General features: G+C 32.8%; 1 protein-coding gene across 1 annotated transcript in view; it reads right to left on the bottom strand.

Moving 5' to 3' along the window:
* Positions 1 to 352: 352 nt before the first annotated feature.
* Positions 353 to 18103, bottom strand: part of LOC141331684 (ceramide synthase 2-like) — an 18612-nt gene continuing 861 nt past the window's right edge. Inside the window, exons 2-8 of the mRNA XM_073836721.1 lie at positions 17409 to 17466; positions 14674 to 14724; positions 14029 to 14121; positions 13650 to 13778; positions 11335 to 11441; positions 11056 to 11209; positions 353 to 487 (exon numbers count right to left, since the gene is read on the bottom strand). Coding sequence (XP_073692822.1) covers positions 353 to 487; positions 11056 to 11209; positions 11335 to 11441; positions 13650 to 13778; positions 14029 to 14121; positions 14674 to 14724; positions 17409 to 17466 — 727 coding nt within the window. The remainder of the gene's footprint in view (positions 488 to 11055; positions 11210 to 11334; positions 11442 to 13649; positions 13779 to 14028; positions 14122 to 14673; positions 14725 to 17408; positions 17467 to 18103) is intronic.

The raw sequence follows: 18103 nt of genomic DNA, 5'->3' as shown, positions 1-18103 counted from the left end.
CAGCCAGTGTGACGTGATCTTTCAGCTTCAAAAACAATGAGGAGTCTATTAAAACTTACGAGGAGTTCCTTTTTCTTTGTGCGGTGCTCTTTCAGAATTACCCAATTGATCTTCTGCCATAATGAAAAAAAAGGGGGGAGAAAAGGTTTCAAAGCAGCCAAGACACACAGCGAGTTGTCTCCAGTGAAGCCGAGTGGGGGAAAAAAGACTTTTTTAGTGTTATTAAAAGATGCAATTTGTTATGACAAGTTTCTGGCGTATTCTCCGTGTGACAATAATTCAAAGGTATGTCTTTGGCTCCTCGCATCCCTGAGGGCAACTCAGAGTCCTTCACAGTTTGATAAAAGAGGTGTCAGTGATGATTAGCCCTGCCTCCTCCTCCACAGCCATTGGTCACTTTCACATGTCCATCAGTGTCCTCGGTCACACTGGTTTCTCCGTCCTCTTCTTCATCTTCTTCATTGTCGCTCCTCTCGTCTTTTTTTAACTGTCAAAAGAGCATTTTGGAAAGAGAGTTAGTCAACACAATAGCTAAAACAAACTTTTTTTATTAATATAACAAATATAAGAATGCAAGTTTGACTGTTTATCCTTGCAAAACATTGCTTCAGAGAAACAAATGTTATTTGTCATATAATTTTATTTGCAAAGGCCTGACCTCCTTCACCCAAATTTCTTGTTAGTCATTCTGTCATACGCTTATCTATGAAGCCCATTTCTGCCATGCAAAAAAAGAAAGAAAGAAAAAAAAAACTTTATCTCTTAACTCTGGCTCAAGATTGATATAAACATAGAATTTTGAAATATAAACTTTCAATTCTGGAAAAAAAAATGAATTGCAAGATATAAACTCTCTGACAGAAAAAAAGGTATAATAGCAACTTTTTATCTTTATTCTTAATTTTATCTTGATTCCAAATTTGTCTTGCAGTTGCTGGTTTGTATCTCACAATTTAGACTTAAATATAATTTATTCTATAATTTATTCTTAAAAATAAAAAGTCAGTACTGTGAGGAAATGTCACAGAAATGTGAGTCAAAATGTTGAAATATTTTAAGAATAAAGTCGAAATGTTTTGAGATTAAAGTCAAAATTTTGAGAATAAAGTCTAAATGTTTCAAGAATAATGTTGAAATTTTGAGAATAAAGTTGAAATGTTATTTAAATGTTAATGTTAATTTATCCTAATTCATAATTTTTCTTGAAGTTGCTGATTTATATCTCGCATATCTATATCTTGACTTTTCTATAATTTGTTCTTGAAATTTAAAAAAAAGTCAGAACAGGGAAATGTCACAGAAATGTGAGAAAATTTTTCGAGAATAAAGTCGAAATTACGAGAATAAAGTTGAAATATTTCAAGAATAAAGTAAAAATTTTGAGAATAAAGTCTAGTGTTCTGAGAATAAGGTTGCAATTTCAAAAATAAAGTCAAAATTTTGAGAATAAAGTTGAAATTTCAAGAATAAAGTCAAAATTTTGAGAATAAAGTTGAAATTTCAAAAATAAAGTCAAAATTTTGAGAATAAAGTTGAAATTTCAAGAATAAAGTCAAAATTTTGAGAATAAAGTTGAAATTATGGGAATAAAGTCTAAATGTTTTAAGAATAAAGTTGAAATTATGAGAATAAAGTCAAAATTTTGAGAATAAAGCTGAAATTATGGGAATAAAGTCTAAATGTTTTAAGAATAAAGTTGAAATTTCAAGAATAAAGTTGAAATTTCAAGAATAAAGTTGAAATTTCAAGAATAAAGTTGAAATTATGGGAATAAAGTCTAAATGTTTTAAGAATAAAGTTGAAATTATGAGAATAAAGTCAAAATTTTGAGAATAAAGCTGAAATTATGGGAATAAAGTCTAAATGTTTTAAGAATAAAGTTGAAATTTCAAGAATAAAGTTGAAATTATGAGAATAAAGTTGAAATGTTCAGAGAAAGTCAAAATTACGAGAAAAAAGTCGAAATGTTTTGAGAATAAAGTTGAAATTTCAAGAATAAAGTCAAAATTTCAAGAATAAAGTTGAAATTATGGGAATAAAGTCAAAATTTTGAGAATAAAGTTGAAATTATGGGAATAAAGTCTAAATGTTTTAAGAATAAAGTCGAAATTATGAGAATAAAGTCAAAATTTTGACAATAAAGTCTAAATGTTTTAAGAATAAAGTCGAAATTATGAGAATAAAGTCAAAATTTTGACAATAAAGTCAAAATGTTTTAAGAATAAAGTTGAAATTTCAAGAATAAAGTTGAAATTTCGAGAATAAAGTCGAAATGTTTCGAGAATGAAGTCAAAATGTTTTAAGAATAAAGTTGAAATTATGAGAATAAAGTTGAAATTATGAGAATAAAGTTGAAATGTTCAGAGAAAGTCAAAATTACGAGAAAAAAGTCGAAATGTTTTGAGAATAAAGTTGAAATTATGGGAATAAAGTCTAAATGTTTTAAGAATAAAGTCGAAATTATGAGAATAAAGTCAAAATTTTGAGAATAAAGTCTAAATGTTTTAAGAATAAAGTTGAAATTTCGAGAATAAAGTCGAAATGTTTCGAGAATGAAGTCAAAATGTTTTAAGAATAAAGTTGAAATTATGAGAATAAAGTTGAAATGTTCAGAGAAAGTGAAAATTACGAGAATAAAGTCGAAATGTTTTGAGAATAAAGTTGAAATGTTCAGAGAAAGTCAAAATTACGAGAAAAAAGTCGAAATGTTTTGAGAATAAAGTTGAAATTATGGGAATAAAGTCTAAATGTTTTAAGAATAAAGTCGAAATTATGAGAATAAAGTCTAAATGTTTTAAGAATAAAGTCGAAATTATGAGAATAAAGTCAAAATTTTGAGAATAAAGTCTAAATGTTTTAAGAATAAAGTCGAAATTATGAGAATAAAGTCAAAATTTTGAGAATAAAGTCTAAATGTTTTAAGAATAAAGTCGAAATTATGAGAATAAAGTCAAAATTTTGAGAATAAAGTCTAAATGTTTTAAGAATAAAGTCGAAATTATGAGAATAAAGTCAAAATTTTGAGAATAAAGTCTAAATGTTTTAAGAATAAAGTTGAAATTTTGAGAATAAAGTCGAAATGTTTCGAGAATGAAGTCAAAATGTTTTAAGAATAAAGTTGAAATTATGAGAATAAAGTTGAAATGTTCAGAGAAAGTCAAAATTACGAGAATAAAGTCGAAATGTTTTGAGAATAAAGTTGAAATTTCAAGAATAAAGTAAAATTTTTAAGAATGAAGTAAAGTTTAAGAATAAATTCAAAATGTTTTGAGAATGAAGTCAAAATATTTTGAGAAAAAGGTTCAAATCTTTCAAGAATTAAATAGTAGCAATTAAAGTTATAATATTTTGAGAGTATAGTCTGCACATGCAAATGGCCCGGATTGGGAGCACCGGGAGAAGTTTCCAGGCCACCAGAATTTATTTGAATATAAGTGGGATTATTAGCACAAATCATACAACGTGTTATTCGTGCATTCATTAGGCCTATTTGCAGTGCGCCAACCACCCAATAATAGCCAATAATAACCAAAGCTTTGTGCTTTTGGTACTTTTAATATAAAACAAAGACTCAGCTTTATAGCAAAATTCTTTCTCCAAATATAAGTTTATTTAAATCACTAACCAAAGTGTGATCCACATATAAGTAGATTTATCAATCTATAGCTTAGCAAACATTCGAAAATCAAACGTCCTGTAGTTTGAAAAGACAAAATCCAAACCACAACATCTTGAAACATTAACCTAACTAGCCATTTGTAGAAACCAGACGTGCAAGTACGCAATTCATCATCCATAGCAAATGAATCCGAACAGTCTGATGTGCACTAAATCACCACTAATTAGGTCCCTTTGAGCAACAGGCTGCAGGTACGCGGAGCAGAGAAGCGATTGAATCTGGCATCCCTCATCCGCTCTGCATTTGCGAGAGATCATGCACGCTGCCAGTGCAATCACTCTCAAATTATGACTCACCTTTCTCAATAGACCGAGCTGGAGGGAAAACAATAGAGCACTAAATACAGGCTGGCAGGGCTTATTTTAATCAGAACGCCAGTTTAATGGGAAAAAAACTGAACAACGGCACAGACCTGGGTAACTCAGTCACCATTACAAGCTCATGTCATCGTTTCTGTTTGGTGTATAATTCATACAGCATGGCTTTGTCTGTTACTGCCAATATGCATCACGTAGGGCTTTGTTTTCGTATGATTCACACGAATCAAGACGGTGTTTCCTACAGGAGTTTGCTGTTGCAACAAGCAGCTCTGAACTAAACAATAACACCATGTCCAAACATATTATTCACACCCTAAAGAAATTAATTTATTCAGATTGGATGCATTCAGTTATGTATTAGTACCAGTAAATGTATTTATAATGTTACAAAAGAACCCTATTTTATATAAATGCTGTTATTTTGAACTTTCTATTCGTTATAGAATTTAAAAAATCTTGGTTTCTACAAAAAAAAGGTTTTAAACATTGATAATAATAAGACATTTCTTGAGCAGCAAATCAACATATTAGAATGATTTCTGAAGGATCATGTGACACTGAAGCTGAGAAATGATGCTGAAAATTCAGCTTTGCATTGCAGAAATAAATTACATTTTAAAATATATTGACAGAGAAGACAAATATTTTAAATTGGAATAATATTTTACAATTTTACTATTTTTACTGTATATTTGATCAAACAAATGCAGTCTTGGACAGAATAAGAGACTTCTTTCAAAACCAATGACACTAAACTAGTGTATATATTTTAAGATAGCATTCAACTGAGCTAAAATCAATATTTTTTATCAAAATAAATAGATTTTACATTTTTACAATCATGCTCCTGAATTTTGCTTTAATGAGCACACATTTCAATGCCCATCTAACAGAAGACAATATAAGATATAGATTTTTTCTCTTAAGTAATTTTATGCCACGAGTTACACTGACAATTAAATACAGTAAATTATTATCTTAAATGATCACTCAGTCACTCCCAAAATTGCTTTAGGCAAGAAAGACAAATGTCAACGGTCTAACTTGTTTGGTGTTGGTTATATGTTGGCTGTAGAATGTGGCTGTCATACATTCACAAACTAATGAGCCAGTGACAACCATATTTAACTGTTGCGTTCATCTCTATTAGACCTGCATCATACAGTTGAAATGAAAACTTTACATCCCCCTTTCAGAATCTGCAAAATTGTAATTATTTTACCAACATAAGAGGGATCATACAAAATGCATGTTATTGTTTATTTAGTACTGACCTGAATACGATTTCAGGTCAGAAGTTGTTTACATACAGTCCACAAGAGAAAATAATAGTTGAATTTCTAAAAATTACCCTGTTTAAAAGTTTACATACACTTGATTCGTAATACTGTGTTGTTACCTGAATGATCCACAGCTGTGTTTTGTTTCGTGATAGTTGTTCATGAGTCCCTTGTTTGTCCTGAACAGTTAAACTGTCTGCTGTTCTTCAGAAAAATCCTTCAGGTCCCACTAATTCTTTGGTTTTCCAGCATTTTTGTGTATTTGAATCCTTTCCAACAATGACTGTATGATTTTGAGAGCCATCTTTTCACACTGAGGACAACTGAGGGACTCGTATGCAACTATTACAGAAGGTTCACACTCACTCACTGATGCTTCAGAAGTAAAAACCATGCATTAAGAACCGAAGGGTGAAAACTTTTGAACAGAATGGAGATGTGTACATTTTTCTTATTTTGTCTAACTATCATATTTTTTCATTTAGTACTGCCCTTTTGAAGCTACAGAAGATACATGTTTCCCAGAAGACAAAATAAGTTCAATTTACCCTGATCTTCAAACTCCAAAAGTTTTCATCCCCAGGTCTTAATGCATGTTTTTTCCTTCTGGAGCATCAGTGAGTGTTTGAACCTTCTGTAATAGTTGCATATGAGTCCCTCAGTTGTCCTCAGTGTGAAAAGATGGATCTCAAAATCATACAGTCATTATTGGAAAGGGTTCAAATATACAAAAATGCCGGAAAACCAAAGAATTAGTGGGACCTGAAGGATTTTTCTGAAGAACAGCAGGCAGTTTAACTGTTCAGGACAAACAAGGGACTCATGAACAACTATCACTGAACAAAAAAACACAGCAGTGGATCATTCAGGTAACAACACAGTATTAAGAATCAAGTGTGTGTAAACTTTTGAACAGGGTCATTTTTATAAATTCAACTATTATTTTCTCTTGTGGACTGTATGTAAACATCTTTTATGTGAAATATCTTACTCAGGTCAGTACTAAATAAACAATAACATGCATTTTGATAAAGTAATTAACATTTTGCAGATTCTGAAAGGGGGGTGCAAACTTTTGACCTCAACTGTATTTGCTGAATGAAATCCAGTACTTGTTTCTAACTTATTTTGGGACTGCTTTTTGCAAAAATAGCATTTAAAAAGCACAGAATGTATTATTACAAAATGTGCTCATGTGCCGTACCAACCCACACTGGTATAACCAGCATTATTGGATAGTTAACTAGACCTGTAAAGCCAGTGCTGATGCAATAACAATCACAGTAGGACATTCACGTGTGACAGTAAATTAAAACTGTGCCATAACAAACTGCCAGCTCTCAAGACAATATGAACAAACAGAAAATGTTTTGTTTAAACTGCTTTAGTCAGTAACTCATCAAATAGTGAGAAGCATCCAGAACTTTTCAGCTCTGCATATGCCACAGTTTTGTGACTTATTAAAAGTCACACGGTGTCACTTCTGTCAGTTGAGATGATTGATAACTAGCCCGAGGGTGGTAAGGTAACAGGGTTAATGGTATTTTTCTTACATCATTTATATCCACTGCACTTGGAACCAGACTATAAATGATTTCATAATGTTTTTAAGGCTTTTCACACAGTGTTTAACCTGGAGTAAATGTCTTTTTAACCCCAGGTAAAGCACTGTTTCACACTTCTGATTTCAAAAGGCGTTAGCCAAAGACATAAAAGTATGTCACTGTAAGAATGTCACAATGAGTCATTTAGAAACAGACAGCCAATCATACAATATTTGTGAGCTTTGTGGAGTCACAGAATTTTTCAGTGTCAGTTTCTCAAGGAAGCTGTTAAACATGTTAAACAGTTAATTAGGGCCCGAGCCCAAAGGGGCGAAGGCCCTATTGTTCTTCTAAGGGTTCTTTTTTTTCAACCGTTGGGGCACTTTTGGGGGCCTTAACATACTCAAAAACTCTTGAAAATTTGCACACACGTCGGAATCTGCCGTCGTCCGGACGCCACAGAGGCTGGGACCCGGGCGTGGTTCAGGGCCTCTACAGCGCCCCCTGGAACACAGTTTGAAAACTTGATGTACTGCGCACACATACTTGCAAGTATTCATATGAAACTCGGTACACATATAGAACTCATTGAGCCAAACAACTTTTGTACTCTATGTCATAGGCTCCACCCAACAGGAAGTGAGATATTCAGGGATGTTTAAAAAGCGCATGCTCTGGAATTTAACGTACTCCTCCCAGGATTTCGATAGGATTGTCACCAAACTCGGTCAGCATGATCTCAAGACACTGGGGATGCTAAATTGCGAGGGGATTTTTGATATCTCGAACGGTTTGGCCGTGGCAAGGCGACAAAGTTATGGCGAGAAATGAGAAACAGGAAGTGTGTAATAACTGTTGCACACATTGCCTGATTCTGATGAAACTTCACCAGTTTGTTCGTTGTATGAAGCCGATTCCATAAATGTGACTATTATGAGTCAAAGTTATAGCGCCACCAACTGGCAGCAGGAAGCGTGTCATTTTCAAAATGCTTTGAAATCAGCCTCTTAATTTTACTTGATTTTCTTTAAACTTCATGAAAATCATGTCAAAACACGGCCGTTGAGAATGTGTAAAGGGGTTGATGATAAATCGAATGCTGTTGCCATGGCAACGTGTCAAACTTTAAAATTAGATTCCTGTCTTTTTGAGGCAGATAACATGCTTAGAATTTCATGAAACTCAACACACACATCAATATTAATGATAGTTAGACACTGGCAAAAGGTCATAAATGGGCGTGGAGCAGGCACTCTATAGCGCCATCTTTTGACAAAAGTTGTGGGGTTAGTTTTTCCTACAGTCACCAAACTCTGTACATATATTATTCTCATCAATCTGGACAACTTTCTAAATCAAACTCATTAGCTAAGACCAACAGGAAGCCGGCTATTTTGATTTGAATGTGGATTTTTGGAAAAATCAGGCTGTAAACAAATTCACACTCCTTCTAAGAACAACACGCTGTTCACACCAAACTTTTTTAACCTGAAGAGAAGATTCTGAAGATGTTAAATTGCGAGCGGATTTGGGATATCTCGAACGGTGTTGACGTGGTAATTTTTTTAAAATGTAGTAAAAAACATAACCGTAATTTTTTTATATCTTTAAAGTGCAGCATCCAAACTCTTTAAAACTTTTTTCACACAGAGATCTGACCATTTTGAGCAAGTGCTGTTAATATAAATTTTATACAAGCTTCAATGAATTAAAGACAATTTAAAAAAGAAATCAGAAATCTGCTGTCACTCAGCAGGCTGAATGTCTCTGTGTGTGTGTCAGAGTGAGTGAAGCACAGTGCAGGGGGGAGGGGGGAGAGGGAGAGAGAGTGAGAGAGCTGTGACCCATGCTGCAGACCATCTTTGAGGAAGGAATACACATATATGTAGTTTTATTACATAAATATGTCTGATCTTTGAGAGTCTGATATTTTGAGAAAATATAAAGGGTCACTAAGTCTTTCATTGTTTGTATTTTGCAGTTGTTGTTTTTTATGTATTTTTTACTGAACTGTACCATGAACTTGTCCTATTCAGGCACATAGCAAAAGATTAAGAAAAATACAACTTTTTAGCATGAGCGATTTATCTTCATTGATAGAAAATATTTGCATAGTGTTATTTACTGAATATAAAATTATAATTAAAAATTTCAAGACAAACTTTGACAACAAAACTAACTTTGCTGTTATCTGTTCAAAACATCTGAAAACCATAATTTTAAGATCAGTTATATATATATCGCCCCATTAAAATACTCAACTTAATTTTTAAAGATATTTTAAAAGAATGAAGCTTTTATAGAGCATTTTTATTGTGTTTTGCTGTACACCCACATGAACTGTGTTCATGTTCATTCACAGTACATAATGTTAAAAGATACTAATTTTCCTTTAAACAATATATAAATACTTTTTTTAGCTTAATATTAATTAACATTAATAAATGCTGTTTAGTTATTGTTCATGTTAACTAATATAGTTAATGTTAACAAATGAAACTGGATGGCAAAATTGTATATATTGTGTGTATGTGTCTGTGTGTTGATTTTAAAGTTTAACCCTTTCAATTCAGTAAACTTTAAATCCTAACTGACAGAGGGTTACTGTGAATGCACGTGCCAACTGGGCACCGTTTTCCTAATTGATTCTTAGTTATGTAGCGCTTAAGAGTGATGTCTAATACCAGGAGTCACCAGCAAAGCAATATCCACACAAAAATTGAACAGATAGGTAACGATGATATTTAAGCAGGGCGTGGATGTAATGCAAGCAATAATAGCATTTTGTTATCATCATGAACTACATGTTCTTATCATCACCATCATCATCATCATCATCAGAATATAGGGAACATGTAGCATATGTGTTCACAGTTGGCCCCCTGAAGTCCTTGCAGGGGGTTAGGTTTATAGCAAAATCCTCCTAGAGATTTAATGATATCAACATTATATTTGCTCAGTCTGATCTAAAGGCCTTAGAGATGTTAAATTGCGAAGATCTTGAGTTTTCGTTAAAGGGCGTGTCTGTGACAAAGTTGGATGTTTCGCCATGGACATAGAAGTTGTTATAACTCAGCCATAAAATATCCGATCTGCCTCAAACTTCACAGGTTTGGTAAGAGTCCTGGCCTGAAGACACCTAAATGTCAATATTCAGATATTATCATAGCGCCACCTGTTGGCAGCAGGATATATCATATCTTTCACTAACTCAAACGTACCAAGGCCAATCTGCACCAAACTTCATATGTTTGATAAAAGTGCTGGCCTGAACACATCTACATGCCAATAATCAGTTATAGGCATAGCGCCACCAGCTGGCAGCAGGAAATTTGGCACTTTTAAGTGACTTTGACATATTTCTCCTATTTTTACTGTATTAAAAGCATACTGCCCACCATAAGCTGTGTCCCTAAAGCCACCGGTCGGTGGTAAGCACTTGTGCGAGGGCCCGTTCATCGCTGCTTGCAGCTTTAATTTGTTTTTGTTTTTTAAGAGAAGACCTGAGCTGATTTATCCTAACATCTACACAGATGCACAAGCAAATATAAACACAGGTCGCATTCAGTAGCCTATTGGCCCACATAAATTTGTGAAAACAAAGTTAACCCAGTATTTACAGATGTACGGTGAGACATTTTTTCACACACCTGTCAAGTTTGAGATTTTGGGCTTTTTGGTTTTTCATAGTGTTTTTTCAGGCTAGTAGAAAGAAAACATTTAAAAGACACTGTTAAGTGTTTCTTTTATAGCACTTTATCTATTTGTGTCAATAGATTTCAATTACAGTGCATATTTTAAAAGCCATTTTTGATGAGTTTTTTTCTCCTCCTGTCTATATCCTAAAGGTTTTTACAGAGTGATTTGTTCACATATAATTTGCTTGATTTTATACAACATTTAAATTTTTGTTTTTTAAAAATATAGTGTTTTCCTTCTGTTCTGAATTATGGAGTGACAAAATGAGATACCCAAAATACACTCTGTAAAAACATTTGACTCTAATATGTAAAAAAAAAAAAAAAACATAAACAAGAATTTTGAAACTGACTTCATTCAGTGTTTAGTTTTTTGTACAAGAAATGTATGCAAATTAGTGCATATTTCATTATATAATGCCTCAGTCGCATTTTAAAACCTAACATTTTAGAAAAATTGTAATACAAAAAATGTTTGCAATTATCAAGGTAATCAATCAGCTGGGTAAGTAAGGTAAATATAGATCAACTTACACTTCCGAAAAGAAACATCTTCACCATACGCAGAATCAGATATGCCCAGAATGTGTGCAGCATCAACAGGATGACAAGCATGAGGTTAAAAAAGTAATATCCAAAGAATGGCGGGTAATGGTCGTGAGGATAAACCCACGTGCAGTGAATGATCCTGGAATAAAGATACACGAGACAGAGACAGTTTTTAATAGCATTTGGAATAAACAAATAATGCATGCACGTTATGTAAAATACAACTGAGAGCTTGGAAATAATAGTCACAAACACAATTCTCACCAAAATGGAAAGATTATGAGTCGTGTGACTATGAAGACAGCAGCAAATACAACAAAGATGCCATTGCATGTTCTTTCCCATTTGGCGTAGTTGAAGATCTTGGCAGACTGCAGAGATAAAAACAGAAAAATAACAAACAGGTGCCATTTGTACAGTGTCAACCAGGGTTATTACAGTTAACTAAAACTAAAACATAAAAATATGTGACCCTGGACCACAAAACCAGTCTTAAGTCGCTGGGGTATATTTGTAGCAATAGCCAAAAATACATTGCATGGGTCAAAATTTTAGATTTTTCTTTTATGCCAAAAATCATTAAGAAATTAAGTAAAGTTCATGTTCCATGAAGATTTTTTGTAAAATTCCTAGTGTAAACATATCAAAATGTAATTTTTGATTTGTAATATGCATTGTTAAGAACCTAATTTGGACAACTTTAAAGGTGATTTTCTCAGTCTTTTTGATTTTTTTGCATCCTCAGATTTCTGATTTCAAATAGATGTATCTCAGTCAAATATTGTCCTATCCTAACAAATTATACATCAATAGAAAGCTCATTTATGAGCTTTCATATGATGTATAAATCTCAGTTTTGTCAAATTTAACCTTATGACTGGTTTTGTGGTCCAGGGTCACATATATGCATGTATATACACTGCTGTTCAAAAGTTTGGGATCAGTAAGATTTTAATGTTTCTTAAAGAAAAAAGTCTCTTATGCTCATTAAAGTTCAAAATGCTGAAACAAAGTAATATTGCGAAATATTGTTGCAATTTAAAATAACAGTTTTGTATTTTAATATACTTATAGTTGGTTAATATAATAACTGGTTTCCTTATACTGTATAAGATAGAATGCAGACTCCATGACAGCTTTCACTATTTGACTCAATAAAAAAAAAAAAAAAAAATTGTTCTCCTTTCTTCGTGATCTTCCCTTTCTAGCCTGTACTCATCTTACAATGCCCGATATAAGGTATTTTGAGCACTTCCTATGTCGATCTACCTCCTTAGGATGAATTGCTTGTTGTATTCCCCAGTTGTATGTCGCTTTGGATAAAAGCGTCTGCTAAATGAATAAATGTAAATGTAAATGTAGAATGGGTTGAGAGGCAAATAGTTAAGTCAAGAGGTTCATGATAGGCTGATAATTTTATATATTTTATTTTCATTGTATTTATGTATTTATTTAATTATTGTTATTGTTTTGTTTTTATTATTGTTCCCTAATATAGTATAAAAAATAATAGATATTTAAATAAATATAGTTTATATTGCCATTTATAGTGCCATAAATATTCTTTTTTCAAAGTTTGCATGCCTATAACTCAAGAAGTATTAAAGATATTGCAATATGATTTTAGATTCTAGTTGTACATAAACTTTTTTTTTTTGAATAATGGTTCTGAAAGAAATTAAGAGCTAGATTATAAAATCATATTGTGATATCTTTAATACTTCTTGACTTATAGGCACTCAAACTTTGGAAAAATATATATGGCAGTCAGAAAGGTATGTTCAATGCAGTTGTCTTGACAGAGAGAAACTAGATACATATCTAGTTTAAACATTATTTGTTCTTCAGAGATTGCTTCTTAAAAGAAAATAAGTATCGTATTTTTTTAAACTGACCCACATTTGGTTTTTGACCACTGAAAATGTGGAGCCATATTGAAATTCCAATATCTCTGGAATCGAATCTCATTGGGTATTAAAAATAAAGATGCCAAAAGGAAAGTTTGTTAAGACCCAATATCTAAAAGGGCATTTAAATATCTTTAATACTTCTTGAGATACAGACATAAAAACTTTGGAGAAAATCATGAAAAGTGCTGTTTCCCCATTTTTGAATGGTCACCATTTGCACATAATGCAACAAAGATTGCTAAAGTCAACATATTTTACTAATACAACTACCAATATCTTTGTAAAAATAAGATAATGATGCTGCCTTCTTTCTGAAGTCATTTTCACCCTTCTGTAACTTGACTTTGAATCTAAGATGAAAATTGCCATTTTGACCCCCTCTACAAAATAGTGGATTACTCAGTAAATATTCATCCATGACATTTAATATTTTGGCTTTCATCACTATAAATGTCTATTTTTCCAAAATCAAAAAATTGAGAAAGGTTGATTGATTTGACACGGAATGACCCCACTGTTTTTAAACCTTAAATGTCATGAAAACGTTGTTTAAATCCAGCTTTTCCTCATCCCATACCACCAAATGTCCTGTCACTCTCTAATACAGAGGTAAACAGCTAAAAATACTAAAGAATAAACAAATAAAATACAATTTGGCATATTATTGACCTCTAAAAGAATGTCCGAGGAATCGTGAATGAGCATGACCAGGGTCCCGACCCTGATGTAGTTCCCACACCAGGAGAAAGCCAAAAGCGTCAATGTGGCCCAATGATGGATGATCTGCTCTTTAAAGTCCTGAAACATACGAAAAACATTCACAGAAAGTTTTCACAATCATTCTCAGTGACAGAGAAAAAGCAGATGTGCGGTTAGATGAGATAAAAGCAACAACAAATCATTCAGGATTTAAATGACAGATTACAATAGCTTTCATTGTGTAAATAATGATCAGATGTTTATTTCAGGTCATGTGATGAATGGAGAGTCTGAAATGTAATTTGAAAGATTTCGAGGAGATATATAGCGTGGCGTCACCGATACTGACCTTTCGTTTGACGTCGAAGGTTATTCTGAGCACCAGCGACAAATAGAAGCTCATCTCCACAATATAATACCAGTATTGAGACTCTAGCATGGACTGCAAGAGCAAACACAGAACAATGAACTCTCAGAAACAACAGCACAATAACAAGAGATGACCACCGTTAGAGTTTTATGACGGAAAACGTAAAAGACTCTGATTGATCCGAGTTCTAACTCGATGTGAATTTTATGTAATGCATTGTGCTTTGACGCAGCGGGAGTTTGAAGAGGGCTGTTTTTTCGAGCGATTTTTCTAGGAAAATTGAGCACTTGAGTGCCAATCTGAATGACATCACTGCTCTTTTGATTACAACCTGGAACTCACATAACAAGTGAGAACGGGTCCAAAAAAAACCTTCGGCCGGGCCAAAAAAAGACATCTTTCTTCTAAATATGGCTTTGTTTGATTTGGAACGAGCGTGAGCGTTATCATCTGCCTTATTTATTAGCCGTGCTGTAAATTTGAGCATTGCGTGAAGCCTTTATTGGGGCCGGGTCAAAGTGAACTAAATCTCGCCTGCGCTTATTAGTGCAGGTGATATGAGCAATAAAATCCCTTGGAACAAATACAAGCAAATTAATGAAAGATTTGAAGACTGGAACATACCTGTTTGGGATAGCCGTTCCACATCTCCCGCAAATTATAAAACCAGGGTTTCTGCAATAAATAGATGAATCAATATTCAACTTTATGGAACACGGAACATTGGCTTTTTATTACAGTTTCTGGAGATGCAAGGTGGCTGTGTTCTAAAACCTAGTGCGCTGCCTACTTAGGCCGTGTTCACACTTGCCGTCCTTTTTCAAACTGCCAGCGTCTGTTTTACATTCTAAACCTATGGAGTAAACCGTCTTTTCAAAAAAGCCCTAGCGCTTTTTTTAAACGCCACCGCCGGCGTCTTTTTTTGCAGCTCAGAGCGTCTTTTTAAGTTGAAAAAAGTTTAACTTTTTTGAAGAAAACGCCCTACATCAAGCGCTTTTTTGACAGCTGACCAATGACAAGCGAGTACCTATCAAGAACAAAAACAACAAGAAAAAATTGAGAAGTTGCCGGTAGATAAACTTATCGTACTAGTTTCGGAGCACAAGGAGTTGTATGATATGTGACCCTGGACCACAAAACCAGTCTTAAGTCGCTGGGGTATATTTGTAGCAATAGCCAAAAATACATTGCATGGGTCAAAATTTTTTGATTTTTCTTTTATGCCAAAAATCATTAAGAAATTAAGTAAAGATCATGTTCCATGAAGATTTTTTGTAAAATTCCTAGTGTAAACATATCAAAATGTAATTTTTGATTAGTAATATGCATTGTTAAGAACCTAATTTGGACAACTTTAAAGGTGATTTTCTCAGTCTTTTTGATTTTTTTGCATCCTCAGATTTTTGATTTCAAATAGATTTATCTCAGTCAAATATTGTCCTATCCTAACAAACCATACATCAATAGAAAGCTTATTTATTGAGCTTTCATATGATGTATAAATCTCAGTTTTGTCAAATTTAACCTTATGACTGGTTTTGTGGTCCAGGGTCACATATGAGTAAACAACTCTATCATAACATACATCACAAAGAGGCTCTTTCTCGACATTTCTTCACCACACAGCACTACGCTACTGTTGCAGCTGTTGTTATAGCAACAAAAGACGCACTCGGCTGCTTTTTGTAACAGAACGCTGCCAGCTTTTTTTTTTTTTTTTACCAAAAAAATGCCCTAGTCAACTTTTTCTTGTCAAAAAAGACGCCAAGTGTGAACACGGCCTTAGGCGCCGTTTTAGTTTAAACTTTTAATATTTTCCACACACATCTTTAGCGTCTATTGTGTTTAAACTGTCAAAAAAAAAAAAACTATGGTTCACATATACACAGTTGGTTACAATTTAATAGTTCAATTAAATGTTAATAATCAAAAGTATCTTTAATTAAATAGATTTGATTAGAAAACAGCTTATTTGTTTCATAAATACCATGTTGTGTATTTAATTAGTTTTCGTTTAATTAAATAAAAAATTAAACCCTTTTTTGGCAAACAAACTGTGGTTTCTGGTTAGTCAGAACATGACAGAAACTTTATTAGTACTACTATTACAATTAAGTAATATATTTCTGTCACAATTTCTTCAAGTTAAACCGAGCTGAAGTTTTAAGTTTCTGTTTGTCTAAGACATAACGATAGTTTTTCACTCAAATAAATGGCTAAATGCTCATGAAGTGACTCTCAGAACAGTTCCGGAGATTATGTTTTTGTTTTCATGTACTCGTATGTACATCACAAGCATCACATGCACTTCAGTACGTGTGTAGTAAACAAAACCTGTGTCATTCATTCACACAGAGACACGCAGAACAGACAGGATTCATATTTAATTCATCTTTTGCAGCTTAATATTCACAGACACTAGTCCATATCATGTTTTGACTTAGGTGTACTGACCTACTTTTATTTTGTTCATCCAAAACTGACATATATATATATATATATATATATATATATATAAATGAATATACACTTTTCTAGCTCTAAAATATTTTGCTTTTGCTTATCCTTAAATCACATTGACAGAAAAGTAATGTAAATTCAACATTCAGCTAAAAAAACATAGAATTGTGATATTTAATAGTTTTAATAATTAATTTATATTTAGCTACTTTTGTATATTTACAGAAACCATGAGTGTCTTTAATAAATTAAATAGACAAAACTATTTTTATGGGGCCTTTGAATACTGTTGTAGATAATGGAGTCAAAAAGATTAAAAACCACTGCCATAATAATGCATTGCGATATTATATTATACAAATAAATATACTTATCCACCTTATTTTTTCCCAAAATAGCAGCCGCGGCCATTGGTCTCATTCGTGACCAGCTATTTTTAGTACAAAACAGCGTTTTGCTGCTTGATATTGCAACTGATGTGTCTTTAATGTAGTATCTTTATTTTGAACACAGTGGTTTGTAGTGCAAACAGTTTTACATTTTACTGCACTTATTATATATGAACATAAAGTCTTGGACATTCACAGAAAATGGCTTACTTCCTCATGGAAAAATAAGGTGGATAAATTATTCAATTTCAAATGTATAATATGTATAAATAAATAACACTCAATTCTATTATAATCAGTTGTTAATTATGTCCTCATGAGTGCTGTGCATGCACACTATTTGTATAATGCTGCCTATGTAGTGTTCCAAAGTCGCTGTATATTTCCCACAGTGCTTATCTGTCAGAGGCATCAAATACATTAGATTTCTCAACCCTTGACTTCACATATTTCTTACTTTAGCAGACATGCATTCAGGATATACAAGTATATAAGAAGAGATAAACTCACATCATGCAGGGCTATGATTCCACTAATGCACGCCACCAGATAAAACACCAATCGCCAGCTACAGAGACAATCCAACAGAGAGGAAAGTGCATGTGATCAGGGATTACATTCAAATCAAAACAGCAAGACACCACTAGTCTTGACAGCATAAGCAGACAGTAACAAATTAGCAACCACTTGGGTATTAGGCCTTGTCTAGACTTGTGCCTTATGACCGCTGCAGTGCCTTGTGGGTATTACATATGGAACAGTGTTTTACGATAAGGTTTCATTTGTTAACTACATTAGCTATCAGGAAGATTGAACGATATTTACAGCATTCACAGAATTTATCTTAGTTAATCTTAACATTTACTACTGCATTTTAAGATCAAAAGCTGTATCTGTTAACTTTAGTCAAGGTGAACTGACATGAACCTTGATAGTTACTTACTTTGACAAAGGTTAATAAACGCTGTAATTAAATAATGAACATTATTCATCGTTACTTTATGTTTGTAGCTAATGTATTAAATGTTAACAGATAGGACCTTATTGTAAGTGTTGTGATTAAATAAAATAAAATTGACTAATATATATATATATATATATATATATATATATATAAATATACACAAACACACACATATATAGATCCAAAGATAAGCATTAATCAAAAATAAAAAGCTTTTTTAACATTATACACTATACCATTA

Source organism: Garra rufa, chromosome 3, assembly GCF_049309525.1.
Source record: "Garra rufa chromosome 3, GarRuf1.0, whole genome shotgun sequence".
NCBI lineage: Eukaryota > Metazoa > Chordata > Actinopteri > Cypriniformes > Cyprinidae > Garra > Garra rufa.
Note: the sequence above shows the minus strand (reverse complement) of the source record. Positions and strands in the feature narration are given on the sequence as shown.